Genomic DNA, 20755 nt, shown 5'->3' with positions numbered 1-20755 from the left:
AAAGTACGGTTTATACACATCGTCAGGTTCCTTCATTTAGTTGACTTTTCATACGACTTGACACAGCCGTTACGGCGGAAAATAGCGTGATGGATATTCCAAACGACTCCCAATAGCAAAACGGTTTTTTAACAGATAAAAATGAAGAATTTTTGATCCTCCTTTATGATCTTAAAACTGTAAAAATACAAAGAAACTCTTTTCGTTAACAAATAATCCAAACGGTTGACATAACAATACCTCCAGTGACAACTATCGTACCTTCTGTGTAATTGATGCATCTTGGTTTACAAATTGTTTCGGTATCAGCTGTAGCAGGTTGTTTTGCTTTGCAGGTTGATGACTCGGCAGACAGGCCTGACGGAATTTGTCTTCGCGTTTGTCCCCGCGTACAAGGACCGTCGATTTTTTTTTATCCAAAAACTGCCCTTTTTACAGATAATCCTGGCATGTAATACTTTTTTATGTTGTTTTATCTCTCTGTGCCTTACTTAGCGGCCGATAAGAGCATTCGATACGGAACCGTGTGTGCCACCTGACGTGTTCATCCTCTTTTTCGGTCGGACGGCAGAAAAAAAGTTGAACTTTGGTCCCAGTCCATGTCTCCGGAGTGAATTATTCCGTTGTCTACTGTCAGTGCTCTGTGCATTCCGTGCAACCAAAACATTACAAATCAAACTGTTGAATTAAATACTACCTCCTAACGAAATGTTACGAGTACCAAAAATCCGTTGGGCCCCGTTGGCCAATGCGGCCAGAGCAAAATCAACCACAGCTCGAGCAACTACCGGTGATGAGTACCAATATCTGCAACGATCCAAGATACCGATGCTTCATTTCCAACCATCGTTGCCCCGGTTACCGATCCCCGAGCTCGAGAAAACCTGTTCCCGCTATCTGGCCGCCCAGCAGCCACTACTCACTCCGGAAGCCTTTGATCGCACGAAGGCCGCTGTGAAACAGTTCTCCGAAGGGGACGGTCCAAAACTGCAGGCACTTCTGAAGGAGTTCGATGCAAAGAACAAGCATACTAGCTACATTTCCGAGCCATGGTTCGATATGTATCTGCGCGATCGAGCGCCACTTCCGTTGAACTACAACCCGCTGCTGATGATGAACCCTGACCCGCGGCCAGAGTACAACAATCAGTTGCTGCGTACGACGAACCTGATTATCAGCTCGCTTCGCTTCATGAAGTCGCTTCGGGCTCGTTGTCTTGAGCCAGAAGTGTTCCATATGAACCCGGCCAAAAGCGATACATCCACTTTCCGGACGGTGACCTCGCTGATGCCTTCGATCATATCGACGTACGTGGCGTACACGTTTAAGGCGTTCCCGCTCGATATGAGCCAGTATCAGGGTCTGTTCGGTGGAACGCGCATTCCTGAGTTGGGGAAAGATCGAATCTACCGAAGCGATTCTTCTCGCCATGTGCTCGTCCTCAACAAAGGCAACATGTACGCAGTAGATGTAATGGATGAGGCTGGTAAGCATCGAGCGATCGGCTGGCTAATGATGAATATTAAACTAAAGAATTGTGTTTCGTTTCCATTCTTGATCAGGTAATATTGAACAACCGGCCACACTCATGGCACGCATCGATCGAATCCTCAACGATAATAGGCCGCCGGCAGCAGAACCGCTGGGACTTCTAACGACTGAAAACCGTGACCGATGGGCGACGGCTAGAAGTCACCTGACGCAAATTGGAAGCAACGCCAAATCACTCGAGCTGGTCGATTCTGCACTGTTCTGCCTATGTCTGGACGATTCGACCATCAGCCCGGACAATCCAATCCCGGCTATACGCAACTTCCTTTTCGGCGATGGCACCAACCGATGGTTCGACAAGTCGTTCTCGCTCATTGTGGCCAAAGATGGGACGGCTGGCATTAACTTTGAACACTCCTGGGGCGACGGAGTGGCCGTGTTGCGATACTTCCAGGAGATTTTCAAAGAAACCACGACGGCACCGTTCGCTCATCCGGGTCTGAAAGGGAACGACCCGGCCGGAGCTGGCGGTAGCCCGGTAGTGCCGATCGAATTCACACTGGACGAGCAGGTGCGGGGTGCCGTTCGGGCAGCCGAGAATCACCACAACGCGATCATCGACTCGCTGGACATGAACTACATGAAGTTCGAGGGCATTAACAAGGGCGTTTGCAAGCAGCAACGCATCAGCCCAGACTCGGTGATGCAGCTTGGATTCCAGCTTGCGTTCTACAAGCAGCACGGCCGCTTTGTGGCCACGTACGAGTCGTGTAGTACGGCCGCGTTCCGACACGGGCGTACGGAAACCATGCGTCCCTGCACGCTCGCCACCAAAGAGTTCTGCAAAGAGATCGAGCGTGCCGAGGGCCCAAAAAAGAAGAGCGTGGCCGAGCTGCGCGAGCTTATGAACAAATGCTCCACCGTGCACGGGCAGCTAACGAAGGAGGCGGCCATGGGACAGGGCTTCGATAGGCATCTGTTTGGATTACGACACACGGCACAGAAAAACGGGTTACCACTGCCCGCGCTCTATGAAGACCCTGCGTATGGAGCCATCAATCACAACATTCTCTCGACCAGCACGCTCTCTTCGCCCGCTCTTTTGGCCGGTGGATTTGGCCCGGTGGTTCAAGATGGCTACGGCATCGGGTACAACATCCAGGACGCTTATCTGGGCAGCGTGGTAACAAGCTACAAGCCGCATCGCAATGGTCGCGAGTTTGTTGAATGTCTTCGTGAGGCTTATGAAGATATTACCAAGGTATTAACTTCCGGTGGTACTCCATCCAAAGGCAAATAATTCACGGACCTGGGCCGCTCTCGCATTTCCGAATACGTCGCAATATTTCAGAACCTGTTTTTGTTATGGGGGGTGGTAATTTGGCTGAAAATGTGTTTCCCATCCTTTTATATTCCAAGACTAGCTAATAAAGTAACGTATATTTTGTACCTTTCTACCCGTTGAATGTCGATTCTCATTTCGAATTTCTTTTGTCCCCACTGTCAGCGGATTAAAATTCAGCATCCCTAGACTTAACGATATTTTATTTTAAATCGTATGCAGATTAGTATATACGCTATATATACTGTGTTTCTCCTCCGATAGGTTCCTATATAGATAACAAATAAATGATTAATTTATCACCTCTTCCTCACGTGCACGCTCTTACATACCGTTGTAGGGACTGCCACACTTCGAAACAACCCTTTTACTACTCCGGACCAGACTTAATATACGAAGTCCATCCGCTCTGCTTTGTATGTATCACGGCTTGCAATTGCCTACCCCGGTTTGAACCTAATACGAGCAAGCGCATAAATTAGGGAAATCTCGCATTGAACCTTGCACTTCTTGAGGATATCCCATGCCTCGGTACTATTTCACTAAAGAGTTCGGATACAAGTAGGCTAGAAAAACTTTCTTTTAGACGTCCCTGATCACAGGGAATCCCTTGTTGATTATTTTTGTGGACGCGGGTTAAATATTAGTCATATGCAGATCAATTGCGCTTTGCTTTTGTTGCATTCCTCTTTTCCATGGATTTTATTATCACACACGCAAATTTGATGCTGCCCCTACCCTACCAGACTCTTTCGCGTGGATATTTTGTCGAATGTTTTTTTGTTTGCACATCCTATCGACATTATTCTACCTTCCCTCAATCACCCTCCCTTCGTTAACAATTTTGTGACAATGTGATTTGAATTATGTGCCGACTTCAATCCAAGCAACACGTGCAATCTCTACTGTTATTCGTACAAGAAACTTAAATTCTCTATTTACATGAAGCGTTTTTTTTAACATCTCCCAAGCCTCTCTAGTAGTGGTTGCGTCCCCCTGGTTTTAGTGGATGGTGACAGAGTCAAAGAGGTAAAAGTGGAAAAACTTTAACGAAAAGTAACAGAACATCCAAGGCTGTTGTGATCGTAAAGAAAAAACGAGGATGAACAGGATGACTGCCTGTTGTAAAACGGTAAAACAAACGAAGCAGCTATCCTAACCAATCTTTGATCTACAACCTACGTTTGCCCGCGTTCCAAGACAGGCGGCCACCGGTCCCAGCAGCTTTAGCAGTAACATTTTCTATCGCAGCAGAAGGTGCCCCCACGGAAGTAGAAGCAGGAAAACGTCGTGCAAAGGAAGGAACTAGCGATGAAATTCGTGGTGTTGTTGGTGCTAACAAACGGTTACTAGTGTTGCTGCTACTGCTAGAGGTAGTGGTGACGTATTTTATGCTTCTATTGCTAGTGGCTCTGCTACCATTCCGTCCGCTCGAGTGACCGAAAACAGCATTGGAAACGGACGAGCGCCGATGGTGCGGGTTCGACGCCGTCATCGTTCGGCTTCGCTGTCGCTCCGGTGAGGACGGGAAGGAACGAAGGTGCCCACTGCCGGTGCCGAGGGCCAGCGTTCGCCAATGCTGACAGTGGCAGGTGGTAAACGTCGCAGCCCGCATCAACTGCTGGGGATGGGATGCGGGGTAGTACAGCATGTGTCGCTGCTGCTGTTGCAAGTAACGCATCCTGCTGCTGGTGCTGGTGGCGAGGGAGATTGGATCGTACCGCCGATACTAGGTAGCTGCTAGAGGGATGGTGGTACTGGCACCGTTGCCATTGGCATTCGAGATTCCAAACACGGGGCTGATGCGCAAGAACACACGACGTAAGACCGTCCTCAGCTCCGGTTTCAGATCGACGCACGTCAGATCGCACAGAAACACGTAGTAGCTGGTGATGTGAGCGGCAAACTTTGGAGGGGTAAAAGAAATAAATGCTAAACTGTTAAACTGAACTAAACATGTGTATACAGGGTACACCATGGAAGGTTTAGTTCCTCTTCCCATACTTACTCTCGCATCGGACATCTTGAGTAATCGCGTCATCACCAGCAGCAGCAGTGACGTCCAGGCGTCCCGGTGCGGTTCGCTCGGTAGCGACAAGAAGTAGTCCAACGCCTCCGTACAAACGCCAATCAACCGGCTTTCGATGTCCTGCCAGTCCCGCCGCCGGCTCTCGTCACTGTACATCTTGAACAGTATCCGCAGCACGCAGGCGAGCGATTGGGTTTCCTGCTTGAGCAGATTCGGTTTCAGCGAGCCCTTAAAACCGGCCTTCCACAGAACCGTACGCTGGTCGTTGTTTGAGTTGAACTGCTTCGCGAATCGGTGGCTCTGGAGCAGGCAGTCCACGAGCTGGAGCAGGTGGGGCGTATTCAGATAGCTGTACATGCCCTGCTCCTCCCGCTGACACTCTTCGCCCGAGAGGGACGAAGGGTACGATGGGTGTCCACCCGACGGGTGGCTGGAGATCGAGCTAAGCTCGGCCGTCGCCTGGGCGAGCGTTTCGGCGTCCTCCTTGCGCGAGGTCGCGGGGAAAAACACGATGTTGTCGATCGTTTGGATCAGCTCGAGCTGCACGACGCACTTAATCAGCAGGTTGGAGAAAAGCACCGATGTGTTTGCGGTACTTTCCCCATGATGCGGGTGGTCCTGGGTGTGCACGGAATGCTGCGAACCGGACCGCTTCAGAATGCCATGCCGTGGCAGATCACCGTTCTCGTGATTCCCCCGCACCACCGAAGGTTGTTGTCCACCGCCGGGTGTGGCGATCGATTGAGGCAACGGATCCGGCTTCCAGGTGAGCAACTCTCTCGGCAGCGTGCTGTTGAAGATGTCCAGCATACACTGGCACGTCTTATCCCACGTGTCCTCGCCGAACTTCAGCCCGTTCGAAATGACCAGATTCTCCAGACAGTTCGTGCCGGACCGGGCCAGCTGCTCGTTGTTCTGCTGTACGCACCAGTGCAGCTGACAGTACAGGTCGGCCAGCAGCATCGGTCCGAGCATGTCGAAGTACTGCGTAAATACGTCGATGATGGCGTACAGCGCGTGATTACACGTCGTCGTCATCCATTCCGCTTTCTCCGTCTGATGCTCGGGCAGCTTCATGTTGTCGAAGATGCGGAACAGCACGTTGAACAGATCCCGCCACCAGTTCGCCCGATATGCGTCGCCGTGCGTTTTCACAATCTCGAACAGCACGGTCAGCCCGCGGGTTCGCACGTCCAGCTTGCACCGGTTGACGACACAGGAGAGCGAGAACAGCATCGGGAACCAACCGCGTACCCACACGCGATCCTCCTCCGGCACCGAAACGTCGTTCTCCATGCCCGCGTGCTCGGCGAACAGCTGCGGCGACTCATTCACGCACAGGGCACACGTCCGCACGAGCCGAATCGCTTCCATGCTCGTGTCCGGGAAGCGCGCATTGCACGCAAACTCCGACAGGCACTTGACCGCATCCTGGAACGAGTCGATCATGATGGGAAACTGCGAGCGGTAGAGCTCGGTGATGATTTTGCCCGTCGTCAGGAAGGCGAGCTCCACGATGGCTTCGTCGTGATCGCCCGCCGCCAAATGGAACACGGAGAATATGTTCTTCCAGCCCGATTTGATGTTGTGTGCCTGCGAGTTTACCATCTGCGCGACGCACCGCACTACCATGTCGCGGATCGCGGGCGAATTGTTCTTCTTCATGATGTGCTCGAACGGTCGCAAGAAGTCCTTCTGGAAGCGGAAGTTCGTGAACTCGCCCTTCTCGATGAACTTCATCGACAGCTGGCGTAGCGAGTCGAGCGCAAAGAAGGCGATCTCCTCGTTCGTGTTGCACCCGACGGCGTTAAAGTGCTCGCCCAGAATCTGCCAGATGCGGGACCATTGCAAACGAATACGACCCATATTGTAGTACGATATTTCGACGATCTTCTGGAGAGAAAACATGCGTGGCTGCGGTCGCGTCAGTTCGTCCAGCGACACCTGACAGAGGGCTTTGACAAAGTCCACGATCGCGTCACCATCCAGCCGGATTGAGCCGGTGAAGATTCGATCCACCGCCACCACGATACTCTGCGAGCTCGTTTCCCCAATGTGTTCCTTTGCCGATGGATCGAGCGTGTCGCGATGCGATGCCGGCCCCGAGAGGAACTCGGGCCGCACTCCGGTGCCGATTAGTTGGGCCAGTTCGAGATGTGAGATGCACTTCACGATATCTAACCAGCTCGAACCGAGATAGTTCCCGTCGGTGTGCGCCACCATGATGAGCGTTTTGATCGTGTCGATGTTCTTCGCCTTCATCTCGTTGATGGGCGAGTTGGCCGTGAGCAGCGTGAACCGTGCCAGCGCCTGCACGTACGCGTCCCGCTCGAGACTCATGTGGAAGATGCACGCGATGCGCACCGCACACCGGATGCCATCGAGGCACAGGGAAGCGATCTCCGGATCGTCACAGTCCTGCAGCCCAACGGAGAACGCGGCCAGGAACGATGTCCAGGCCATTTTAAACATCGGCCGAACATGCTCCAGATGCTTGGCGGACGTAAACGAAGCCTTCACGTGGGACACCGACTCCATCAGGTTCTTTGCCGTCGTCGAGAGGGCCTCCATCTCGAGGTTCCACAGCAACTTTCGCTTCTTCTCATTGACGATGATCTGCTTGCCGGCCGGTTTGTTCGCTACCGTGTTCTTCATCTTGATCTCGTGCCCGGCGATCTCGTCGTAGATCTGCGACAGGTACTCCTCCGGCAGATCCTTGTTGTCGCTGATGCCCCGGTTCATCTTGATATACTGCTCCTTGGTCATCTTGTGCTTTACCTGTGGCGAATGCAGGTCCGTCGTTAGCATTATCACAGAGAACGCCAGCACATACACCGTGTCAGCGCTGGCAAACAGCGTGTTGTTCGGATTGCAGTCGCAGTAGCGCGACGCAAACTTTTCCATCAACCGATCGATCTTTTGCGCTTCGCCCGGTAACCGGAATCCTTCCAAGAAGTACCGCAGGGCCGCCACAATGTCCAGCTCGGCAAAGTTCATCGCGTCGATGTAGCCACACATCACCGCCCGGCTTTGTTCGTCGTTTTCTCCCAGATAGTCACCGATCTGCGTCTTGTCCAGCCGCTCGTCTTCGTGGAGCCAACGCGCCACGTCCTCAACCGTCGTCCCGAGCAACCCACGCTCCTGTAGAAACGCGATGCCCTTCTTCGGCTTACGGTTAAACATTTCGATGCCCGTCTCCATCACCTCCTTCCGCTGCTTGCGCTCCTCCAGCTCCTCGGGTAGGTCCAGAACTTCCCGATTTCCTCCACCGCCGGACGTGTTGGTACTACCGAGCGAGTTGATACTCACACTGGATCCTCCATGCGATTTCATCACCATCTCTTGCGTCGTCTCTTCGACGATCGACGTTCCGCTCACATTCAATCCACCACTTTTTCCCCCAGTACCACCACCACCACCACCACCTCCACCGGGAGGATCACCGAGCGTGGTCTGTGAGTTCGGGTTCACGTAAAGATCCTTGCTCCACTCGACCATACACTTGAGGATCGACACCAGACACTCGAGCCCCCGGATGCGCATCGATTTTTCCTGATTGACCGACGTGCCGAGCTCGAGCGCCTGCCGACCTTGGCCGATCTTCGAGAGGTCGTTCACTAGCCGCTCGAACAGATTGGCAGCGGAAAAATCACAATCGTAGTTGACGTAAATGTCTACCACACTTTGCGCGTCCGCACAGATACGCGTCAGCGCCTGAATGACCATCCACTTGTGCTCGAACGACGAGCTGGGCGCCTCGAGGATGTTGAGGAAAATCTCCTTGAAAAACACTTCGATCTGTTTCTTCAGGTGGATCTTGAAGTTGGACAGCAGTGCGACAAAGATCGAAAGGGACAGTTCGAAAACTTCAGGCACCGCGCTACCGCCGTTCTTCGAGAGGGCCACGCACAGATACTGCTTGATGGCCATGATGAACATTTCGTTCGAGCGAAACACTGGACCGGCATTCTGCAGAATCGACAGCAGAAGATGCAGCGAGAGAATCTTCGAGCGCAACTCGTGCGACTTCGGGTCCGGATGGCCCTCGGGGAGCGGTTTCATGGAGAGTTTGCAGAGCGCACGGAACACCAGGAAGGCATCCTTTTGCAGGATGTGGGTGAACTTGGCCGTCACGATGCTATCGTTCTCGCTCGTCACCTCCATGCTCTCCTGCGATGGGACGCGTGCGATCGAGGTGGAATCGGTACCACCGTTCGATATCCCTCCGATACTAACCGTCTCGCTGGCCTCATTGTTGGCCACCGGGGTCGTTGGACTGACGGCTGTCTCCTCCGAAACACTCGATGCCGCTTGAGCGATCACACTATCCACGATTTCCTCCACGATCGCTCGCATGGCATCATAATCGGGATGTTTTTCTCCCGCAACCACCGGTTTCGTCGTTGGTGTCGATGAATCGTCCACCATCGCCGCACTACTGGCCGTCACGCCGGTCGGCGATGCCAGGGATGTTTGCAGTGCCGCGGACTGGTTTTGACTAGCGGCCAGTGCCTCAAACGCTTGATTTTCCATCCGCGTAAAGATCACGTTCAGCATCTGCGTCAGCGTCGCCCGGGCCGTCGTTTGGTTGATGAGGTTCTTGCTCGACAGATAGATGTCGTAGCATGTCCGCACCCCCTGCAGTACCGTGCCCTCGTGCACTTCCACGTGCTGCGAAGTGACGACCGTTAGCAGCGCTTTGATAATCTGCAGTTGCACACCTTCGTCCGTCTGCGGGCCCATAAAGCAGTTGCAGATCGTCGTCACGATACGATCGATCAGAAACTTGCCCGGATTGGACGAATCGGGAATGTTGCCGGTCAGATGCCCGTATGCGATCAGCTTCTGCAGGCAATCGAGCGCGGTCACGACGATACGGGGCGTGCGGCTTTGACATGCGAGCTCAAACGGGAGGAAATACTTTTCCGCATTGATAATGTTCCCGGAGTCGTTCTTTGGCAGCGGAAGCGCGGCCGATGGTACCGGTGTTTCGCCATTGGAATCCGCATGACCAGCCTGTTTCAGCTCTTCCTTGATGTCTTCTGCGGAAAAAGAGAAAAGTAGCTTCATTAGCACGCGATCGTAAGTAAAATTCAATTTCAAAGCGTGAACAAAACCTCCACCTTTCACTCCAAAGCCCCAGTATTCCTCGATTCTTTTGAAAACGTTAAGAAAAACTTCATCCATCGGGAACGACCTAACGCACGGAGGGACAATCCGAAGTCACTGCCACTAGTGACGATTGATGACTACACATAGGGGACCCTTATCGTCGTCGAATCTGATACCGGAAAAAAACGTATACCCCCGCGCACATGATATCGGGACGGCACACTAACATATGGCGCCGTTGTGTTTTATGTGTGGCTCACAATAATTGCCACCACCCTGGATGGTGTTGCACAATCCTACCCGCGGCCACAAAACACACACACATAGTCCCACAGCCGCGTGTTATCTATCTTTTTGCGCTTAAATAAAGCTCCTTTCGCCCCAGGTTTCCTCAGGAGTTTACGCCTTTACGGGCATGTGTCTCTTCGAGTGCAGATTGCAGGTGCAATCATCCCTCCCCGAAGTGCAATGAAGAAAGTTTGTAGTGATAATCGGTATTAGAACACTACTCACTCGGAAACCGGATGATGCGTAGAAAGCCTACTATGCTGATTTATGTAACTGCATTTTTTTGTTTGCTGCATAGAACCATATGTTGGTCAAATGATATTATGTAAACGTAAAAGAAGAATTCTAACAAATTACTGTACAGAAAAGAGTGTAGCAACTGGTGCATAAGACTAATGCGTTTTCAAATGAATAAAATCACTGTTAATTGAAGCATGGCACATGCACCTCTTCATAATTGAGTTAAAACCCCCCAATTCATCGGTCGAACATCGGAACCCTTATACTTAAATTCCCTGCGGGAAACGTGTGCACCCCAAGTGCGGGACACCCGGACAACGTTTGCTCGTGGAGCCTTCAACTTCAAGTGGGCTTACTTAAGTGTTATTGATTTTTTCTTCTCATTTTACGTGTTTGCTCCCATTTGCGTGCGTGCGAGTGTGTGCGTCCCCTTTCTCCACCCCGCCAGGTTCCTTCCACACCGTTGAACAGTTACGTTTACGTTGCTTTGATCGTTCGCGCGAGGACGCGCTCTAATAAAATAAAGCCATATCACGACCTTCACCGCATTTCTTCGCCGCTTCTCGGGATGCAGAAACGGGTGGGGATGGTATTTCTCTACACGGCTATGCTGATCGAAAGCATGGCCTCGCTGGAAGGCCATTAATAAGCACAACAAGTGAAGATCAGGAATGGAGTTATGTTTTTTTGATCGGTTAATACCACTTTAAATGTGATAAGGCCAACTCGATGATAGGAGGATGTTAAAAACCCAAATTTAGTTGTGTTTAAACATTTCCTAAAAATCCCGTCAGCAACATGTAATCTTGAAGCACGTTCCGACAGTGACTCATTGCCCCGACTGACGAAGTATTATCAGAAGTCCCAACAACGCGATTGTGGACTGTCGATTGGATTAGCTGTTCGGTTTCCGATCTCGTAGTGATTCCCCTCTCTATACGTGACCAACGACCGTAGCGCTTGATAGCGCCGATGGGCCAACGGAACAAGTCTACTTACCGAGTGCCACATCGCAGGCCCGCTTCAGCTGAAGGTGATGCGACCGTTTGATGTCTTTGTCGCTGAGAATCTTTTCCAGTGCCCGTAGAATAAACATTTCCTTCGTTTTGGTCGTCAGTGCCGAAATTCCGCTGATCCCTTTGCCACTGCTTCCGCCGGTCGTCTGGTGCGCCGTGCTGTTGATGCCCCCGCTAGTGTTGTTGCCAGTGTTTCCTGCGTTGCTGCTGGCCACAGTAGTTTGCATAGTTTTTCTTGTTTTTCGATGTTGTCCTTACACTTTTGCTGCCTAGTATTACTGTTCGCCACGAACCAACGACGATACAGAAATATATTTCTGATGAATGAATTCCTTTGCCTGCTCCGTTTCCATTTACCTTTCCATGGGATGGAAACACACAAAAAAATATCAAAATGCAGTTGTGCACCACTGTTGTTCGCCCCCCCCCCCCTAGAAAACGAATGGGGACCGGAAACGAGTGACACGATTGCGACGGTTTCTAATTGCCATCGCCGATGTTTCTTTCCGTTTTTGTACACCCCAAAACTGTACGGATGTGCACTGGGGTCACGACGACGAGCTTGAAATATGATCCGAATCGAAAAGCAGTGAACTTTTGGGGGAACCGAAGAGTAATGTGGGAGTGACCGACAACGGGAGAATTGGACTGGACAATTCAACACGTCGACACGTACGGTCCAAAGGATGCACGCACTTTTCACTGCAATCCAAGTTATGTTGTCAGCAAATTACACCATGTCCTCGATACATACGGTTCGATTTTCCCTGCGAAAACGCGAACGATTATCAGAGATACTACACGAAATACATGGTCTACGATTGCAATTTTCCACAAACTTTTTTTTTCTGATTATGTGGGCACGTCATGATGACAGAACATTTTAGTACAGATGATATGACAGCTATTCCACGTACAGCTCTGCCTGCAATAACTTGGACAAACGAATGTAAACAAAAACAGATTAATCTTTTAGTTCCGTATATTTTATTAATTCCATACATCATAAAGTTATCTCACATATAATAACGAACGAATAACGAATATTCTAACCATGTTACTTAAGCGTTACGGTCGTCTTCGGTCATGCCTGTACAGTAGCAGTTTTTAAGACATTTCTCTGGAAAATCTTGTAGAGTACTTACTAATAAATCTAAAGCGGCATATAAGGAGAATGTTCATATCACATTTGTATCAAAATATAATAAATTATATCTGAAATGTGGCAATAAGACTGAAAACCACTGTGTGCTCTAATTTCCCTGTACTAAAAACTGACAGCTCATTATTTGAGATTTTTGTTTCGCGAAACAATTGTGTTTTGATTATTCATATTACTCACTTTTTAGTTGGCGCTTCACGAACAAGAACAAAGTTTTCTACGAATCAAAATGGCCTCACAACAGTATTCTAATAATCCTCCTTCCTACGACCAGGTGGTTGCCGAAAGCTATCATCAACAAATAGGTATGTAAACTAGACACGCAGTAGTGTTTCAAATGTAACCTTATGAATTGTTTCGGTCTCAGCTGCAGCTACGGTTCATGCAGAACCATCTGCCCCGAGTGCTTCGTCCGCCTCATACCCGAGACAAGAGTTCGTACAGCAACAACCGACCGCTCACGCATTTGTGGCTCCCGTGCAGGGAACCGTGCCATACTACGGAGCCATGGATGGCAATAAAGTGACCGTGCAGATAATGCCTCAGGTGACGACACAACCACTTCCGGGGCAACGGGCCGAAACAATTACACAACAAATTATCGTCGTCAACGGATGTCCGGCCTGCCGGATTGGTATGCTGGAGGATGACTATTCCTGCCTGGGAATATTCTGTGCCATATTCTTCTTCCCGTTGGGTATTTTGGTATGTCTGGCGCTACGCAATCGACGTTGCACGAACTGTGGTGCACAGTTTTAGGGTGGAGGAATACCATGAGCTCATTTATACGGACATTTATTTACTGGATTGGTATGTGATACAGTATCGAATTAACCGCTGTTAAGAAACCCTATTTCATAGCAGGGAAATATACGTTGTTTCAACAGTTTATCTAAATTTTGTTTATAAAACATTTATTACACTATATTATGAAGAAAATATAAACAGAATTACTGATACTACATCTCTGTTTAAAAGTTATCTTTTCGTTTCGGATTTACAATCCCTTTTTTTGTTTTTCAATAATAACTCATTCGGATTTATTGACGAAACATTTGGCGTTCGTTAAAAAATGTATTGAACATGCTTACGATACAGTAAAAATAAGTAAACTTAAGCGAATAACTCCTCCTTCAGGGAAGTTACAATTTCACTTAATAATTGTGTGTGTGTGCTTGTTTTTTTTTATCTCGCAATAGTAGTACACTTTGCATTGGATGCATTCCCTTTCTTACGCCCCCTGTCTTTCCCAATTAATCGTTATCGCAATTCGACCAACGGTCGTCTTATAGAATCCAGTTTGTGATTTGTTTTTTAGAAGCTAGCAACGAATGCGTTCAATAAATACAACTGTACGTGATAAAGAGGGGAATAATTTAAGCAACATGAAACAACAAGGACCAAGTCAGTGCAAACGCGTATGTATCTACAAGTCCTTGCCCAATCGTTCTATCTCATCGATGATGTAGTTCATGTCCGATTTGTCCAGTGAAGAGTTTTGCAGCACCAGCCGGAAGAAGTTGGGCTTGTCGTGGATCGGTTGGTACGTGATCATCATGGAACCTTCCTTCATCATGCGCTCTTTCACCTTTGGCGCGACCTTGTGCAGCCGTTCCCGGTACTCGGCCGAGTCCCGCGGTACGCCCCGGAGTCCCGGAGGCACATACCAGAAGCACACGTTCGTGCACTCCGGGTTTTCGATGACCATCTCGAACCCGGGCCGTGCCTTAATACTGCTGGTAAAGTGTTCGGCATTCTCGAACACCTTGTCGATGTGCTGCTCAAACCCGGCGGTACCCTTGGCGCGCCACATGAACCAGAACTTCAGCACATCGGCCCGCCGGCCACACTGGATGTGCTTGTCGCCGGTATCGTACCGGGTGTCGTAGAATTTGTCCTTCTGGAACAGATAGGTCGCGTTGGTCGAGTGGCACTCGGACAGAATATTGCGATGGCGGGTCAGCAGGGTGGAGCACTGTTGCGGTGCGGCCAGCAACTTGTGTGGGTTCCACGTGACGGAGTCGGATCTGTTCGAGGATGGAAGGAAGTGAACATACCGATCAGTTATGAAGACAACCGATACGTATCTAATTTTACGCTGCATTACAAGTAGCCTCTAAAACAAAAATCTGTCACTAATTCTTGTCTGTCGTTTATTCATAATTTGTACCGGCATTTTCAAACGCCCGTTCGTCACGCTCGGCGAGTTCCCTTTTACTGCCGCCAATACGTGCAAATGTGTACCGATCAAGGATCTTCGCATTTTCACTGCCATTGACATTGGCCTCGCGCGTTCAGCTTGGCCTGGTACGTCCGCTATGCACAAAGAAAATAGTCACTACCCAGAACGAACGCTCCTTCTTACTGGCGTTGCTTCTAGGCCTTTGGGCCAATGTCGCGGCACGTGGCACTAGCGCAAATTATGTCTATTCGGACCGGAAAATTTATTTCGCCAATTCAAACCAACGACTGGGGTGGTGGAATGCCTTGTGCGAATTGATTAGTTAGCAATTAGGTATGACTGGCGTTGGACCGGCAAAAACCACTTCAGTCGGTTTTCATTTCGACCGAATTTTTTAAATTTAGTACACAATTTTTTAGTTTATTCTTATTTTGTTCGTGATCAAAAAGGTGCTACACCTCTTTCAGTTTGCCCTTTTTGAGAATTATTTTGTTTAGAAAATGTGCACCCACCGAGCACATGGCCTCCATTAGTAGGAACAGTTCGGCTTGTGCATTCACTAAATGCACTCTATCATTTTGCGATGGCAACCAAAGACCAACCGAGAAAAACCACATTAACCGTACCAAAAAGGTCAGCACTGATTGGAAAGTAAAGGCCAAAGAGAAACTTTTATGGCAGGCTCGATCGGCTCGTATGTAATACCGGACAAAGTGGCGAGGCGGAGGTACAGAAGCACTAGGCAGGAGTCGTTACAATTAAAATGGGGAGGGGAGGGGGGGCTGTGCTTTTGTTTCTAGTCGCGACGTACGAGAATATCTTGGCTTGCCAGTGCTCCCGCGATGCAAGGTTGCGGGGTACGCTTTTAAGATGCCGTATGAACCAGTGCGTTCACAACATTCATTTCCGCAACGCGGAAACTCGTCAAAACAGACAATGAACCCGAGAGAACTTCCTCGCCGATTGCCGTCCAATATCAATCACAAGAACGGAGATTGGTTCCGAAGTCCGCGACGAGCTGCAGCGGCAGTGAAATCCATTCCCTTGTTCTTTACGAGAATAGACAGAACAAAACAAAAACCTCCACAAAACTGGCCAAACTGGTGCACCAAAAGGAAAAAAAACAAGCAGGGAACCTCAAACCGGCACAACGACAACAACAACAACTGAACGACTTCCGGAAGTGATGGTATGGGTTCCGTGGACCTTACCTTTCGATTCCTTTCAGCAGGGTACGATACTTCTTGGACATCAGCGCACCGCCACCCCAGGCCGCATCGACGTGCATCCAGAGGTTGTACTTGGCGCACAGGTCCGCAATCTGCTCCAGCGGGTCGAAGGCCCCAATTACGGTGGTGCCGGCCGTGGCGGAAACCATGAACGGCAGCGCTCCCTCCTGTTTGGCGCGCAAGATTTCGCTTTCTGTAAGTGGAAGGAATGTTATTGATTTACCACCTTGCAGCAAGAAGGAGAACGTTCTCACGTACCCAAATGATCGACGCAAATTTTGCCAATCGCATCTGTTTTGATAGCGTAGACGTTATCCGAACCGATGCCCATGAACGACGCCAGCTTCTTTACGGAATAGTGTGCATCTTCCGATGTGAAGATCACCAATCGTGGAAGAGCATGCAGTCCTTTCGCCTGTAATGGATCGAAGAGAATCGGAATCGGTGATTAAAAGAGATTCATTTACATAAGCGTCAGAGGTCTGGAGGTTGGCAGAAAGGTTTCTAGCTCTATTACAGCATAAGATGTGACGTCAGAGCTTATCGGTTAGTATAGATAGATTTTGTATTGTAAAACAATGAACGTAACATCGTTTGTACGATCACCGAGCGATAAGCCATATTCTATAATCGATCTTTGTTTGAGATAGACGAAGTCTGATGGAGCAAACCCGCAGGCGATCAGTGAATGGGCAATCAAGGTCGTGTTGAATTTGCCACGTAACGGAATGGGTTCGCTTTGCGACGTGCTAGAATTCCCACCATTAATGGAATGACCCAAGCCCAGCAGCATCAGCAGTTATCGCTCTCTAGCCGTAATTAGCCCTCCGTGCCTGGACGGAGAGACGACCCGTGATGATCATGTTGCCGATCGCTGATCGCACACCGTGCGATACGATGAATCAATCGCAGATTGTACGGCAGCGGCATTTACGATAATAAGTCGCTAATAGGCACCGCGAACCGTCCGGGGCCTTTGTAGCCGGCGAGTCTAGAATGGAATCAAAGTGGCTGTACTTTGTAATTTCCTTTACACTGCACCACAAAGCGACCGGGCGGGGGAAACCCTATTGCCAAAGGAACTCCCAAGTGCAATTGAATGGAATTTGCAATCATTTACTAGCAACAAGCTTCCAGTGCATTCGCTGCCGAATGGGAAATGGTTCGACCGGGATCCCCTTTCCATTTCTAGTTTAAATGAGCTAATTTTTGCACCACATGCGTCATCTAGATAAGAACACTCTTTATGTACATTTCCTCTACAACCAGTGGAGCGTCATTTTTGAAACGCACTGGCAAATGGAGAAACGGAAAAGAACGAACCGCACGCGACAAATTTCGCATATTAATGGCTCATGAAAACAATCCTACCCCTAAACCAGTTCCAAACCATTTGTTTATACACATTTAGGATGCTGATTATTTTGTCAGATTAAAATCCCCAGTTCCTGCTAGGTGGAAATTAATGATCGTCACCTTAACCAGCCAAAACCAGTTGGTCGGTTAATAGTTCGCGAATTCAAACCTGTCGAAAACCTACCAGTTCACCAAACCGCTACATTTTCAATGTCGAATTCGGCAGTAGCAATTTATTCCAGTTCACTGATCGATCGTGCACGGCGCGTGTCCCTCCGCAGGAACCTAGTTCGTTTTCGTGGTCATCGTGCTCTGGGGCTTTAGGTTTGAATTTGGTTTACTCCAAAGATGGCGGAGGAGGGAACGTCATTCGCGCGCGCGCGCGCCGTCCGTCATGTTCAGGGTCAAAGCCATCATGTCGTTACGGGCCAAAAGCCTCGCGGTGGTGCGGTGGTGCGGTGGTGCGGTGGTGCGGTGGTATGTCGGCATCACGATTGGCACATCGAGTGTCATGGTAATCGGTGGGGCCGGTGCTTGCCGCCTGCCAAGCCTACCGGCCCAAATACAGGAAGTAACACTTCCCCCGTTTAACGGTTGATTGGGCGGGGAGTGTGAGCGGCCGGTGCCGACTTCTTACGGTCTTACCGTTTGCTTCTTTCATGGACATCCTTGCCCCCCGCCGCCCTCAGGAGGATGGCAATGGACACGCGCCACCAATAGCTCTTGACTGGCTTGTGGGCTCCGCAGAAGAAGTGGTGCGCCTTTATTCACAGCAATTTTAGCAGCTACTTTTGAGGCTTTACTGCGCCACTAATTACGGTCGGCATGATCACTGTGCATGTTCTGCATCTATTTTTAGCACATTTTTTATTATTATCATCCGTTTCACGCTGCATCGCGCTGCACTTGAAGGAAGCCCGCCGTCTTTCAATGCAAACGAGGTTGGTTGGGTGGACAGCTACCGACAATCGACTTCCTGCAGCTGGCGGCAGCTTCAGGTTAGTGCACTACCTTTCCACACCGCTCCCGGTCGATAAAAATAAACTTTCCTTTCACTCAACTCGCAAAGTGATCCGTACCGATCAAGCGTTTTCCTTAAGGAGGTATATAAATTATATATAAACCCTCCACAAGTCATTTCGAAGGATCTGATGAGTTGAGGGACCAATCATGGCCCAAGCTAGACCACAATGGATTGTCTAGAGTTTTTTTTATTGTGGCACATGTGTACACGTGCAAGTCCTTGCCAGTCATGTTGGCGACTACACCTCAGGCCACCGTCGAATTGAATAATTGCCGTGATATTGAAGCACGACTATTTAAGATATGTTAGCATGTGTTTCTTGAAAAAGCACAGGCTATTTTTTGTTTTATCGTTTTAGTATTGTTGAAATCTAGTAAATTCTATTCAATCGTAACATCGGAATCGAGCAATTATATAATTTTACATTAAATTTGAGAACGTTGATCGTTTCATAATTTGTGTTCTTCACATAAAATTATACTTTTCCCGTTATAGATATACAAAGGTATTTGTTTCGATTTTTAAATAATGTAGGTATCAAGTAAATTTTGATTACAATCGTATTTTTCCTTAAACTGATAGCCTATATCTGTAGAATAATAAATGCAAGAATTATTTTGTAATCCGTTAGATTTAGATAGAACCGTGCTTTTTGCAGTTCTGAGATTTAGCAGTATAGTTAAATGGTAGAATGGTTTTGATTACCCATAACCTTCTATGAGAACAATGAGTTGACAATTAAATTTAAAGCAATTTAGCACACCCATATTAAATCTGGAACTTCCAGCTGGTTAGAACACTTATGTGTCCTTTCCAAACGCCACTTACCTTCACATCAGGCATGAATTTGTAGCGCGCGCAGCTAATTGCGTAGCCGTTGGCCATCGAGCCGCCGGGAGCGAAAATGCCATCGCCTTCACCGTTCGGGTAGCCGACGATCGTGCGCATTTCCCGCAGCACCACCTCCTCCATCAGCACAAACACCGGCGACACCTCGAACGTGTAGACGCTCGGGTTGAGCGCATCGGTCAGCACCTGGCCAGCGAATCCGTACGGATCGACCGACGAGAACAGCTGGTTCATGAAGTACGGATGTCCCGTCTTGACCGAGTGCCGGATGGTGGCACGGGTCAACTCCAGCAGCTTCTCGTGCGTGTCCGGCTCCTGCTTGATCGCCAGATCGAGCGTCCGCTTCAGCTCTTCCGGGTCGACCCAGTTCAGGACCTTGTTCGCCCGGTCGGTCGCATTGAAGACGGCCGAGTTGAGCACCTCGGTGAGGAAGTCCGTCAGGAACTGCTGGTGCTGCTCGCGGTTCGGCAGACTTGCGTAACGCTTCTCGGACACCTCCGCCGCCAAGCCCTCGGAGGCCGAGCCCTGGAACTGCGTGCTCTTTCCCCGTGTTTCCACCGCCTTCTTCAGTGGTGGCACACTGGAGATGTGGTGCGCTCCGCTCACAAACAGCTGCTGCACGTCCTCGTCCTCCGAGACGCCAGCACTGTCCGAGCCGCTGGCGTACGTCGTGGCCACATCCTCGATCACTTCCAGCTCGACACTATTCACTCCGTTGGCGGGCATGTTTCTAGGCGTAGAGCTCCTGTGGGTGCTTTTCTTTTCAACGAAAACTTCGTAACACTGGATCCTGGAACCAACAGGCGACGGTTATAGTCCACTGGTGGGTTTTTTTGGATTATCCTTGTTGATATGGCTGACTGGTACTATACTCCTGAGAGGGTCTCTGGGTGGGGTTCTTGGTCACCTCTTACTATGGGACGGGCTTCCTTGCTCGCGAACTGCTTTTACCGGCATGAAGCACCGAAGGTAGACCACTGCACACACACACGAGCGCACACACACACTCACAGGCTGCTGTACTATTGCTTGCTGCGATCGACTTTCGAAGCGATCAGGCTCAAACTAAACTCTCCCGGCCACTGGCACACGCTCTTATATATGAACGCTACTGATCGGGTGTTTCGGAAGTGGTCGTTACTGATTCCCCCCCGTTTTGGCGCACGTGAGTACGCGAGAACGACGGTGCTACTGCCTGCGCCCCATGACGTGTGTTGCTCGATCAGCGGCAACCGTTAGGTAGTGCGATGCTACTACTAGGCACACGCCGCGAATCGGAAGCGGAGCACTCGCGTAGTGCGGATCGCCCGTCGACCCGCCATTCAAGATCGTTCTCTCAGTAAGCGCTTGGTTGGTATGGTAGGGAGGGTGAGAAAAACGCCACTACCAAACTAAGCGCGCGATCGGTTCGTGTGCTAGGTTCCGCCAAACGGAT

At 49.8% G+C, this 20755-nt stretch overlaps 4 protein-coding genes across 5 annotated transcripts; 2 read left to right on the top strand and 2 right to left on the bottom strand.

Annotated features, from left to right (window-relative positions):
* Positions 1–687: 687 nt before the first annotated feature.
* Positions 688–2948, top strand: LOC131265682 (carnitine O-palmitoyltransferase 2, mitochondrial). The gene is made up of 2 exons (XM_058267980.1): positions 688–1486; positions 1563–2948. Exons 1-2 carry the CDS (start codon positions 709–711, stop codon positions 2789–2791), a joined length of 2007 nt encoding a protein of 668 aa, XP_058123963.1. The 5' UTR covers positions 688–708; the 3' UTR covers positions 2792–2948.
* A 71-nt stretch (positions 2949–3019) lies between these two features.
* On the bottom strand, positions 3020–11928 carry LOC131265671 (brefeldin A-inhibited guanine nucleotide-exchange protein 2). Its single transcript, XM_058267961.1, has 3 exons — positions 11502–11928; positions 4842–9904; positions 3020–4739 (listed from the first exon to the last, which is right to left on the bottom strand). The coding sequence occupies exons 1-3, from the start codon at positions 11743–11745 to the stop codon at positions 4563–4565; spliced, it is 5484 nt and encodes a 1827-aa protein (XP_058123944.1). The 5' UTR covers positions 11746–11928; the 3' UTR covers positions 3020–4562.
* Positions 11929–12826: 898 nt separating this feature from the next.
* LOC131265707 (membrane protein BRI3) lies at positions 12827–13571 on the top strand. 2 transcript variants are annotated; one of them, XM_058268010.1, is made up of 2 exons: positions 12827–12985; positions 13054–13571. In XM_058268010.1, the coding sequence occupies exons 1-2, from the start codon at positions 12910–12912 to the stop codon at positions 13437–13439; spliced, it is 462 nt and encodes a 153-aa protein (XP_058123993.1). In that variant the 5' UTR covers positions 12827–12909; the 3' UTR covers positions 13440–13571. The 2 variants fall into 2 exon arrangements, with proteins under 2 accessions (XP_058123993.1, XP_058123992.1); XM_058268009.1 differs by having other exon boundaries at positions 13048–13571.
* A 204-nt stretch (positions 13572–13775) lies between these two features.
* On the bottom strand, positions 13776–20046 carry LOC131265685 (cysteine sulfinic acid decarboxylase). The gene is made up of 4 exons (XM_058267983.1): positions 19300–20046; positions 16350–16506; positions 16074–16284; positions 13776–14707 (listed from the first exon to the last, which is right to left on the bottom strand). Exons 1-4 carry the CDS (start codon positions 20044–20046, stop codon positions 14107–14109), a joined length of 1716 nt encoding a protein of 571 aa, XP_058123966.1. The 3' UTR covers positions 13776–14106.
* Positions 20047–20755: the final 709 nt, after the last annotated feature.

Source organism: Anopheles coustani, chromosome 2 (genome assembly GCF_943734705.1).
Source record: "Anopheles coustani chromosome 2, idAnoCousDA_361_x.2, whole genome shotgun sequence".
Classification (NCBI taxonomy): Eukaryota; Metazoa; Arthropoda; class Insecta; order Diptera; family Culicidae; genus Anopheles; species Anopheles coustani.
This window is presented reverse-complemented; position numbering and strand designations above follow the sequence as displayed.

Excerpts from the sequence above, each read along its gene's own strand:
- LOC131265682 (XM_058267980.1), top strand. The coding sequence starts at position 709 with ATGTTACGAGTACCAAAAATCCGTTGGGCCCCGTTGGCCAATGCGGCC. Across the intron at positions 1,487-1,562 it reads AGATGTAATGGATGAGGCTG|GTAATATTGAACAACCGGCC; the intron begins GTAAGCATCGAG and ends ATTCTTGATCAG.
- LOC131265671 (XM_058267961.1), bottom strand. The coding sequence starts at position 11,745 with ATGCAAACTACTGTGGCCAGCAGCAACGCAGGAAACACTGGCAACAAC. Across the intron at positions 9,905-11,501 it reads GGCCTGCGATGTGGCACTCG|AAGACATCAAGGAAGAGCTG; the intron begins GTAAGTAGACTT and ends CTTTTTCCGCAG. Across the intron at positions 4,740-4,841 it reads TCAAGATGTCCGATGCGAGA|TTTGCCGCTCACATCACCAG; the intron begins GTAAGTATGGGA and ends ACCCCTCCAAAG.
- LOC131265707 (XM_058268009.1), top strand. The coding sequence starts at position 12,910 with ATGGCCTCACAACAGTATTCTAATAATCCTCCTTCCTACGACCAGGTG. Across the intron at positions 12,986-13,047 it reads AAGCTATCATCAACAAATAG|CTGCAGCTACGGTTCATGCA; the intron begins GTATGTAAACTA and ends TTTCGGTCTCAG.
- LOC131265685 (XM_058267983.1), bottom strand. The coding sequence starts at position 20,046 with ATGCCCGCCAACGGAGTGAATAGTGTCGAGCTGGAAGTGATCGAGGAT. Across the intron at positions 16,507-19,299 it reads AATTCATGCCTGATGTGAAG|GCGAAAGGACTGCATGCTCT; the intron begins GTAAGTGGCGTT and ends GATCCATTACAG. Across the intron at positions 14,708-16,073 it reads CTGCTGAAAGGAATCGAAAG|ATCCGACTCCGTCACGTGGA; the intron begins GTAAGGTCCACG and ends ATCCTCGAACAG.